The sequence below is a fragment of the Diabrotica undecimpunctata genome, chromosome 7, assembly GCF_040954645.1.
Source record: "Diabrotica undecimpunctata isolate CICGRU chromosome 7, icDiaUnde3, whole genome shotgun sequence".
NCBI lineage: Eukaryota > Metazoa > Arthropoda > Insecta > Coleoptera > Chrysomelidae > Diabrotica > Diabrotica undecimpunctata.
In genome coordinates this window covers 74,719,945-74,732,446 of record NC_092809.1, presented here as the reverse complement: position 1 = coordinate 74,732,446, position 12,502 = coordinate 74,719,945, and the positions used below count along the sequence as shown (strand labels likewise).

General features: G+C 31.1%; 1 protein-coding gene across 1 annotated transcript in view; it reads right to left on the bottom strand.

The window, feature by feature from the left end:
- Positions 1-12,502, bottom strand: part of LOC140446460 (G-protein coupled receptor Mth2-like) — a 104,927-nt gene that overhangs the window by 47,467 nt on the left and 44,958 nt on the right. Inside the window, exons 3-4 of the mRNA XM_072539013.1 lie at positions 11,350-11,428; positions 10,084-10,274 (exon numbers count right to left, since the gene is read on the bottom strand). Coding sequence (XP_072395114.1) covers positions 10,084-10,274; positions 11,350-11,428 — 270 coding nt within the window. The remainder of the gene's footprint in view (positions 1-10,083; positions 10,275-11,349; positions 11,429-12,502) is intronic.

Here is a 12,502-nt window from a genome sequence, read left to right as displayed (position 1 = left end):
GTAAGATTTCCAATTAGAAAAAGTAAAGCCTTTTTTTAATCGATTTTTATCGTTAATTGGAAAATTGGAGAATTAGTGACTTAGTATTTGAGTTCCGAATGTAAGGCCACGAGGAAGGAAAACTGAATGAACCCGTAAGCAACTTAGAAGAATTCCAAGTGTAAGGCCACTTGTTGTGTAAAGCCACAAAGTAATTCGGAAGTTCTGGGGAGGCGCAACTAGCAACTTCGTGAAATCTTCTCAACCAGCTTTAGTGAAAAGCCACTCGACCCTGGAAACAGTGAAGCCTTTCCACAGAAGAAGCAACATCTCGGATACCATTCCGACTACAAACAGTTTAGAATTTCCACCAGTTCCAGTGTAAACCCAGTTGATCCAGAAGGTACAACGTTCTCCACCCGTTCTCTACCCGTTCCAGTGTAAATCCACTTGATCTGAGACGCTGCAACGTTTTCGACCCGTTCCGGTGTAAAGCCACGTTCTCACGGAAGTACTTGAGACCTACCTGCCCTGTACGGAGTATGAGAGGCTCTTCACTACAAGTCAAAACTTCGAAGCTGCAAAAGAAGCCCTTCTTGGACAGCCCAGCTTCGGTCTTCAGGAGGGAGGTGTTATGGCAAGCACGCCACTGTGTGTGTGTGTGTGTTTTAGCTCAATATTCAGACTACTTAGAAGATGATAAACACCCACGCTGAGTATCTCGGGGTGTTTACGATATGATCAAGAACTATGAGAGGTTTGTAGGATATAGTTTGTATTTCTTAAGTTAGTATAGTTTTATACCCTAAACTGTTAACATCTAAATAAATTTGTGCATTTCATTCAGACGTTATTTAATTTTCCAACGAACACACATCATTTAATAGAGAATAAAAGTCATATTGATGTACATCCACAAGAAAATTTGTATTCAGAATGCGAAAACTGTCAGAAATGGCATAAACATATTAAACGTGCCAATACTTGTGATGGGTAGCTCTTTCGGGGCGACAGACTCAGTAAAACACAGGTTTGAAATAAAAATAAATCTATTAAGTATATATATACAATAAATAAAAACTAAAAAAAAAGGAATTCTACGTTGTATACTTATAAAACAAAAATAAAATGAATTCTACGTTTCCGTCTGGGTCCCGCGATGAACGAATTCCCCGGCAAACGTCTATAAAAGAAAAGAAACTAATTAGTACTACTAATATACTCGCTTTCGCTTCAATTCAGCGAAAGCTCCGAATATGCTCGCAAACAAAATATTTAGCTGTGCAGACCCACGGCAATGTTCAATACACAATGCCGACGGGTTCCGCTTGGCTAAGGACAGAGTATGATCCTCAATACGGAAATCTCTGTCCAGAATGTCTCGCTGGTTCACTACACCGGCGAGTCAGGGAGCCTAGAGCGCTAGCTACAAGACTGTCTAATTCCGCTATTCACACGCCTTAAATAGCCGTTTGAATCCCACTACGCCTTCACGTTGTAGAAGTGGATGCGCAAATATTGACACTCCCACGGTTCGAACTGTTAAACGAGCAGAGCATCGTTACATACTGCCCGTCGGATATACAGAGATGATGTTCAAAAATCCATCGATTCCCCAACAATTTATTTTTCCGCAGACTTACAAAAAGTCATAATGTTGCCACGCATCGAGACGTTCAAAAGTATTCTCTTTACACAACGTATTATTGCTTTTAACGAAAGCTTTGTACCCATAGGAAAAAACTCTTAAAGGAGAACCTTTTGCAGTTATATGGCATGAAGCTACCGCAGGACGTAAAAAGGAATAGATAATTAGTACCTATTTTCAGTATTTCCCTTGCATCGCAATCAAAAGCACATTGTACTTTGGCTCGACAATCGCTCTGGCCAAAACAAGAACTGGGCTTTATTTTTATTTCTTGTTTATTTAATAAATTCTGACCATGTTAGTACCGAAAAAATATTAAATTATTAAATTAAAAATCATGAATGTGTTGCTTGTGGGAGTCCATTTCAAAAGGTAAAAGAAATAATAGATTAGACTTACTCACAATCAATTTAATTTAACTATCCAGACGACCGGTTCCGGAATTTTAAATTTAAAAATTTTTAAATTTAAATTTAATGTTTGTTTCGTCCCCCTTTTAAGTGTTTTCTGTGTGTCTTAAATTGTCCTTAATTTTTAATTTTAAATACTTGACTTTGCAATCATTTGCCATATATTTCAATAGAACTTTATCAAAGAAATTTGATAATTACAAGTTGAAAGAATTGCACACCCACACAATTTGTACATCTAATCCCATTCATTGTCTTACAACTGTCACCTTCATAAAATAAAATCTCAATAAATAACACACATTTCATAAATATATCTCTAGAATAATTATAAATAACTTTTAAATAACTCAATGGTATGGAACATTACTTTCATCTAACAAACAATCACATTACACCTATCTCTACTTCATTGGATAAAATCTGTCTCCTCAAGAACTTCCCCGTTTACTGTCAAACAATTACAATAGCAGACTTAAGTTCTCCATTCAACAATACTGGATAGTTTGAACCATGTTCTTTCAACCATCAATTAATAGAGTACCACCATGTAAGTAATGTTTTATTTATTTGTTCATTTATTAATTTATTACAATTTAATAGACTGTTTTACCAATTTATGGGTCTTACCTTGTCTGCTTAAACATTTTATTCATTTTGAAAAACCACAGACATGTAATATTGGCATAATTACTGTAATTTATATCATCTATCTTTGTTTATCTTTATTAAACAACTCCCCAATATAAGTTTTATTATTTCAGCATTTATTTAACTTTGTATCGAGACCTGAAGATGCTTTGCATATTGTAGAAAGCGAAACCGGTCGTCTGAATAGTTAAATTAAATTGATTGTGAGTAAGTCTAATTTATTATTTCTTTTACCTATTAAATTAAATTAATTTAAAGAATTAAAATACTTTGAACCTGGCCACAATTTCATGTCTGCTGACAATTTCCACCACCAGGTTGAAAACGCTTTAAAAACACGAAAGAAAACCTATGACTTTCGAGACTTTGAATCTGCAGTATCAAAAGCCAACTCCGGAAAAGTCATAACAAAATCTATGGCATATTTAGATTGTTACAATTGGAAAGACCATTCTTCAAAGACAGTTTTAAATGGATTAAAACCCAGAGTATATATAGCAGATCTTGTGTAAGTTGTTGCAAACCGTGGCTTTCTTCATTTTACTTCATTTTTATTTAGAATAGAGAGATAGTTTTTTGGATGACGAACTTAGGCAGTTAAATTTTTTGAAAATGTCATTGGCCAAAAATAAGCATTAAATGTTGGAGCCTGAAAAATATACAACAAATCGGGGAATACCCACTTCAAAGCGTAATAATATTTTAAAAAATTTATCATCTGTCATGCCAAAAGACCGCCTCAAGTTTTGGAAAAATATTCCAGTTTCAGATACGTCAAATGATTTAATTCAAATTTTTGAATAAAGCTGTTTTGGGAAAACTGTATACTGTATGTTATATTAATTTAAAAAAATGTAGAAGTTAAATATATTTTGTTGAAAACCAAATTACCTAATCTGTTTTATTTTAATGATAAGATTTACATATAACCAACGTTTCTAAACCAAAAATAGTTTCTTAATACATAGTTTATTTTAGCTTTAAATACTGTAAGTATTGTTTTTTGCAGTTACGTTTTTTTTCTTTAAATTTAGCAAATTTAAAAAGTATTCTATGGTAACTTTAAACGCCTTAAGTGCATTTTAAACCATTAGGAAAAAATTTACAGTTTAAAAATTTTTTTTAGCCCAAAATTTCTAGATATAGCATATTTTAAAAGTCGTTAGAACATAAGCTGGGACAATATAAAAAAAACCGGTTTTTAATGTTGTCTCAAAACTAAGATTTTGCACGTACGGTACTCTCTATTACGACGGCAGCAATGTACTTGTAGGAGTTCGATTTGTTAAGTACACAGGAGCCAATACAGCTTCTCCCCAAAATGACTTGTCAAGACCACTGTCCAAAATTAAACATAAATAGTACGATTGTATTTTTCTGCTAATCCATTCTGTTCTGGATTCCTGGATACAGAATATTGTATAGTTATTCCTTTACTAGTACAAAAATCTTTAAAGCTTTTAGAACTATTCTCCCCAGCATTATCACATTTCAAATACTCTATTTTCAGGTTGAATTTTAATTCAGTTAAGGCTACAAAATTTCTAAAGCATGTTTTTACTTCATTCTTTTCTTTAATAAGGCACAAATTCCAAAATGACTGTAATGATCAATGAATGAAACATAATAATTTTCTCGTCGAGCTTTCCTGTCACTTGGAATGCTCTTTAGAAATGGAGAACGTATCTGCTTACCTTTCAAGCATATCTCACATACTGAACTCACAGGAAATCTATAAGAGTGTCCCATCCGCTTGTGCCACAACTCAGGTGTATCTCGAACAATGTTAACCACATCTGAATACAATTGCAATTCTATAAAATACAAATTATCAATCAACTTTCCAGTAATAATTGCAGTATCACCCCTCATGATTTTTACTTCCTTATTTTCAAAAATCACACGAAAACCTTTTTCTTCAATTTGTCTTACTGATAAAAAATTGTAAGAAAGATTGTCACAAACAAGAACATCATTTAAAGTAACTGAAAGTCCTTCTTTAGATATAGCTGAGAAACTACCTGAAATTTTGCTTCTACAGTTACACCACCTTTTGCTACATTTATTTGTCTATCTACTGCTAGGGAATTAGTCAAAAATTGAATTTATTTTGAAATAAACAGGTGATTTGCACAACCAAATGTACACTATTCATTACAATTAAATTACAGCTGACTGCAACTTCCTGTTTTGTGTGACTACCAAGAAATGCAATTTCTTTATTTTCAACATTACTCTTATTAGCAGTTTCACGATTTTTTGGCAATCTTTTTGGACATTTCGAGCGAATATGCCCCATTTCATGACAATGCTAACAACAAACTTTAAAAGTATGTTTGCTCTTACCTTTGTATTTATCTTGACCAACAAAGGCATGTGAAGGAACAGGTATGTACACTAGTAACTTCCTTTGTTTTTATCATCTTCTGCCATTAAACTATTTTTCACAAAATCTATAGTTACTTTGGTTGGATCAGAACGAAATAAAATATCAATGGATGTTACATCTGAACTAAATCTGTCAGGCATTGCAGATAAAAGTATGGTGATCTTTTCACTATCATCCATTTTACCTCTTGCATCATTTAATTCTCTTAAGGTTTTATCAAACTTCACCAAAAACTCACCCAAGTTGCCATCTTCTTTAAGTACTAAGTTGCGCAACTTTTTCTGGATTTGTACTCGAAACTGAAGTCCTGTCTTTTCGTAAACAGCTTTGAGAGCTTCCATCATTCCCATCGAAGTATCTTGGGTTTTAATTATTTCCAAAACATTATCCCCAACTAATTGAATAATATTATCCTTTGCAGTCGAATCACTTTTAACAAAGTCGTTGTACTCATCGTCAGTCCTAGCAGGTTTCTCTCGAGAAATGATATAAAGAATACCATGTCGTTCCAATGTTCTTTCTAATCAAAATTTCCACGAATCAAAACCGGCTCCATTAAATTGTTTTACATTAGCCATAAAAAATTGTTTGCTGGACTAAGCTATAACTAAATAACACACGTGCAAAAATTGTAAACACAATTTTTCCTGCAAACTATACTTTTAGTAGAACAAATTTTACTTTGTTTAAAACACAAACCTAAAATATCTTTTCTAAATTTCTGCAGCTGGCCACATAACATGTTTGCGAAGGTTAAAAATAATAACACTATCATATGTATTTAATTAGAAAATAAATAAGTTTTATTGTTTTGCAACTACAAGTGTAAGGTGTACAGAGACCAGTGACAAGTGACAAGTAATTCATCAGACATAAATAAAAATAAAATGTGTTGCCAACATACACATAATTATGGTACTGAATTGTACAGCAACATTTCTATTTATATATAGTTTCCAAATATAACAATCGGGACATTTAGATGAATTCTATAACATTCTAGATTTTTAATTGTTTTCGTCAAGGAAATTTTTCTATACGGACTAAATCTGCCGAACTGTCATTACAACAAATTAAATAATAAACTCTTAAATATAAATGATATTGTCTCTTTTAACGTATAATGTGTACAACAGCGATTGTACAATTTTACATACAAGTTTTCAATGTTTGCTAAGTTCGTAATAGTATCCTCACTTCCATATATTTTTCAAATTAATTGTGTTGTGTTTTACCTACCCACTTACACGTTTTAATTACCCGTGATGAAAACTCATTTTAACAGAATAATAATTTGGGAACACAAAAATTTTACCCTTTACGAATATTAATATATAAAGGTTTCTTGTTCCGATATCATCGCCCAAAATTAAATTTGTAACAAAATCCTTTTGCTTAAGGACTTTCTAAATTTTTCATTATCTTCTAAGATACAGCCCTATTAAATTTAATTAAATTAATTTGATACCAGGTTCTTAATATATGAGATACCAGAAAAAAATTTCTTTAAAAAATTTATATCAGAATGTTTATTCTAAGCAGTTTCGTTTTATTTTTAGATATGGATGGTGATTGGTGATTTGCGAAAGGTTTTTTTTTATCAGTGATATAATTTTTGTAATAACTAAACTGTTTTAAGTAGTACTCGAGTAAACTCGAAAAATAATATGCCAAAAACCTCATCTTTTATTCTTTAAAACAATTTCTTTATACACATTTTCAAAAACATGATCACATTGTCGTAATACTTGTTTCTTTTTATTATTAAAAAATTGGAAAAGTGTTATGATGATATATATATATATATATATATATATATATATATATATATATATATATATATATATATATAATACACTTATTACAAGTAAATCCTTTTACCATATTAACTTTTGTTTAAAAAATTAAAATATATGATAACTGTAAACAAAGCACGCGTTGAAAAAATTTTAAAGATCTGTGAGTTTTAAGTGGTGGATGTGGAATGTTTTTGATGGTTCTTTTGACAATATATGTCAAATACTCTGTAGGATTCACATCAGGTAACTTAAGTGTCCAGATCAATCGTTGGATATTTACTTACGGAGAAAATTTTTCCATGCTTCTTGTACTTCATAAAAATAGATTTTCTCTAATTTCACTCCTGGTCACAAAAATCGGGACCCTTGCATTTTGTATGTTTTTTTTTAATTCTGTATGTGATTGTAGCGGTTATATTGCCTACCACATTGGGTATCACTTACAGGGGGTTGAAGGGAGGAACTGCATTTACTGGGCTAGAGATAATTAAGCAAACAAACCGAAACGTCTGCGAGCCACTCTTGGTTTGGTTGGAGAGCTGGGTCCTAAGTAAGTTAATAAAAGAGGTAACTACAAAGAAATAAATCAAAAAATACTTATATAGCTTTCCTGAGCAACACACACAAGAAGGGTTCCTAAACTATTTAAATTGGACGCCGTTTAAAAGAATCTTCTTGCTGTATGGAAAGAAAGGCTTTTCTTTCCTAAAAAATATTAAAGGATGAAAATCTTTTTAAAGGAAATAATTCTACACTTGGTTTAGAAACATTACATATTTATGATTACTTCAGCATAAACATTTATTAAAATAATAATAACAAGATTTAAAAACAAGCAAACGGTTTACAACAAGCTCCAGACGTTGGGGAAACTATAGAAATTTAAATTATTAATAAAATGAAAATATGTAGATTTTTCAACGGAGCTTACATTGAGGTTAACCTTTAAACAAACAATTCAATTTTATGGTTATGTACCATTTGTCAAAAAAATAGGATAATACTGACTGTCATATGTCGAAATATTAAAACTTTTTTAAATATTAATTAAGTTTTTAAAATTATTTGCATTTAAGAGAAGAATAATATGACAATTAGCCAATCCATAAAACGTATAATTTTTTTATTAATGAAAAATGTCTATTTTTACTATCCAGAAAAAAAAATTTACTAGCTTTTGAAGACTACACACGCCGAATCTTTCTGCTTCAAAATCTTAATCCAACCTTTCACTTAAACTACACATGTAACTGCTACTATGACTTTACTCTGTATTTCGATGACAAATACGAAAAATGAACAAAAATAACGAATTTGAAGAAAAATCCGGACTCAAACAATAAAACCAAACGCTTTGGCGACATATCGTAGAGTGATGTAATTCTCTTCTCCGCAATACTTTCTCACCAATCTAAGGGGATATTTATTTGATGCGCAATATTAGGTGACATCACGATCAAAAGAAGGCAATTAAAATTATTATATACAAACCAGAAATGCTTATGTTATAAATCCCAACGATGCAAAAGGATTAAAAATATTTTTCGGTGTTTTTATACATACAGGGTGATTCGAAATGGGGAAGAAATAAAAATTAATAATAGAAATCGTTTATCTAAAACACTAAAAGAGTAATAATGGAAAAAATAAATAAAAAAAGTAATAACCAAAAAAATAACATTGTTTGAAAAATTAAATAAAAGAAAAAATAAAATTTGAATTACCCACCGTTGGCTGTTCGGATAGTAGTATCGGATATTGTCTCACCTACATCTGCGGATGATTTAAAATATGCCTAGGCATACTTGCAATAAGTTGCTGAATCTGTTCTTGAGGTAAATATTCCCATTCTTCATTCAGCGTCATTTTCATCGCTTGAATCTGTTGTGGCAATAGTTGCTCCTTTTTAATTTTTTTTTCCTAAAATATCCCATAACTGATCTAATGAATGCATGTCAGGACTACAAGCGGGCCAATCCAAAACGGGAATTCCGACAGTATTTAAATAGTCCATGGCGATTCGCGCAGTATGTGGACGAGCATTATCCTGCATAAATAAGAAATTATCCCCAACCAAAGGGGTATAGCGGACATCATTGTCCTCCAGACACTGAAGTATGTATCTGTCTGCTGTATCCCTTTCAATGAAAATTAATTCGGTGCGTTCGTTGACAGAAATATCCAACCATACCATAACACCTCCGCCACCAAACGGCGTTTTGAGTGCAAATCGATCTCCTGGTCTTCTCCATACATATTCGTGAGGACTCGTGAGAAAACGTTACCACACTTTATGGCTGAACAGTCCAGTCTCCATCATCATTCGTAAATCTCATCCTGTTATCTTGATGAGCTGCTGTTAATTTAGGGTATGCTACTAAGTAGAAAGTTAACCACTTTCTTGCAGGACTTTTTTTATAGTTCTTGCAGAAATATGAGTTTTTTGGGCTTCTAACAAACGACTAGCGTGAACATTTGACGATTTAAGAACGATTCAGTACTGCAAAAATCTTAAAAAAAAACGTTTTATTAAGCTGATTTCTTCACCTTTTTTGCCTGATCCAGGTCTTCTAGTATATTGTCCAGCCTGACAATACTTCATAGGGGCATTATGGATGGTACTTTTAGCAATATTCAACAGCACAACTTTTGCATTATTTTTGGAAGTAATACTAACACGATTTGAAAACACTAATGAACAATCCTCTGAATTTATCAGAATAAACGTGAAACTTATCTTAAATGCAATAAAATTATTCAAACAATCTGTTGCTAGTAAACAAGATAATGTATCGTTTTTGACAAATGCTAAAATTTTGTTTCTATGGTGACGCGATCATTGAAAAATATTAAAAGAAACATTTTAATTATTATAAATGAACGTTTTTTATTATTATTACTTACGTTCTTCCTATTAAAACCATTATGCACTGACAAAATTAGAAAAACATTCAAAATGCAAGTTTTTTTGACTAAGAGTGTAGAAAAACAAATAATGGTTATATAATGTTCTCTCCATATATGTTACCTGTCATGGTAACATTAGAGACCTTTGTATACGTTGAGTACGATACCCGTTCAATATGACCCCTAAACGTTAGAGTTTCTTCCTGATGGGAGAGAATGTCTCCAGTAAAATCAAGTTAAAGCATCTAAGGACCACAAAAATGGCACAATTAATAATTGTACATTATAAGTAATATTTACCTTTTTCTATGCCACATCTGGTTTTACCCATACCGACTTCTATTTCATCAGGTAAAACGGCTGTAAGATGAAAAACAACCAACAGAATGGTATAAATTAACGGAAATCCCCATCCATATAAATTGTATAAAAAAAATTTATGTAACTCCCTTTTTCTTTTTTCGATTTTTACCATCGGTTTATCTGAGGCGCTGAAAAAGTTTTATATCTTAAAAAACAAGAAAAATTGTATCAGAGAAAATGTTTTAGTATTATACTAGATTCTTCCATACAGAAGTCATTGAAATGCACCAAAATGATATACGATTTTTTTATTAACATTAATCTGTTACTTAATCCTTATAAACTGTTGTTGTGGTGGATTTATTATTACTCACTTTTCACTTATTCTCTTATTACAAAGACTGTAGCGGGATAACATGGTAAAATCTGCACTTGGCTGGATTCTATGTGGGGTTAGGTATTTGAAAGTACGTATTTAGAAACCTCTTTCGCCAAATTTTTAGCTCCCTAAAGAAGTTTTAATTTAACATGCCTAACGAGGCTAAGACAAATCTGAACAGAATGGAAAAATAATAATATTAATAAATATTAAATATATTTAATATTAAAAGGAACATTTTTATTGTAGAGAGAGAAAGAAAAAAAAATATATCTTCTGTCTTTCTCCTACCTATATCTTACATATGTAAAGATTTTGCCGATTCACTCTCGTACAAATTTCCAACGTCGAACGCGCGTATAGAAGTATAACTTAAAAAAAATTTCCTGGACGATCCTTTGCTTTAAAAAATCTGAAAAAATTCAAAAACATAAATTTTAATACTCAAAACGCCTCTGATTTTTTTTCAGATTTTTTGGATCAAAATCAAGTTCAAGAAAAATATATGAATTTTTCAAAAAATTTTTTGGTTATGTTGATCATTTTTGGCAAAATTCTATATCATTATTTGTGTTTTTTTTTGTTTTTCAATGGCGATGTTAGATTTTTCATTTTTGCTCTGGAAAATTCTCAAAATTCGAACAAAAATCCAATTTTTGGTGTTTTTTTCATGTTTTTAGCACATGTATAATCTTAACTATATGTTAATAACAATTTTTGTTAATTTTTTATTGTTATTTCCAATAGAGCAATCAGGTTTGCCATTTTCAGACCAGAACATACTCGAAATATGAAAACCCTAGTTAGATAATAGTAATATTAAAATATTCAATATAAAATACAATACATACGTACAATATAAAAATCTAAAAAAATTAACTTACCCCAATTTACAATAAATATCATAACACAATACTTGAAGCCAAAAGAAGCAAGAAAAGCCAAGATATATAATAAAGAACCCTAAAAGAACAAAAATTAGATATTTTTATTTAAAACTATAAGCGGCTTAAAATACATACATCATATCGTCCACTTAATGCGAGAAAATCCCGTAAGTCGCAAAAACAGAATATTTCAGGAGACACAGAAAACATTTTAAAAATTAACGGAGGCTCATTCTAGGGAAAATATTTTACAGACAAGTTTTACAATATAGTGTACAGTGGAGTAGCAAAAGAGAAGGAGTAGACTTACTTATATAACAAATACACCAAAATCTCGTGAGAGAGTGTCAATACATTCATCAGAAAGGATTGTGACAGCAAAGATAAAAATCGAGAAGGAAGACCTGAACCAAATCAGTTGCCGTACTATATATTAAAGCAGGACTATCAAAACCTCCAAATCTTAGCGTTTTACTAAACTATATATATATATATATATATATATATATATATATATATATATATATATATATATATATATATATATATATATATATATATATATATATATATATATATATTTCCGCTACTATACCTACACTATATTTCCGCTATTGACTTTATGGTGGATGCGGTAAATTTTTCAATAAAAAACAGATGTCAAAATAAGACTATTAATACATAATATGGCACTCCAAATAAACAAAAATACTCGAAATTCGATTGTTAGTCTATGATATGAAAATGATCAATTTTGATGATTCTATTAAATTTCGAGTTAAGACATAACAAACAGAACAGATAATTTTTCAGAAACCTCCACAAATGAGCAGATATTCCGATAATAAAGTGTATTAAATAAAGCATACAATGTACAACCAGCTTGATTAATGGTTCGTATAATCAAGACTGTGTACGGGGTGTAGAAATATTATTCCATGAACCTATTTTATTAACATACATATTAAAAGCATTAAGACGTATAGTTAGCACCATCTATCTATCGTCCGTCGGCAAATTCAAACAAAAATATAACTTCCAGACCGAGAACGAAAGGCTGTCCGAGACACACGAATTAGAGACGGCGGTACTAATTACAATAGATCAATACAAATATTAGCATACGCTAATGACATTGACATAATAGGGC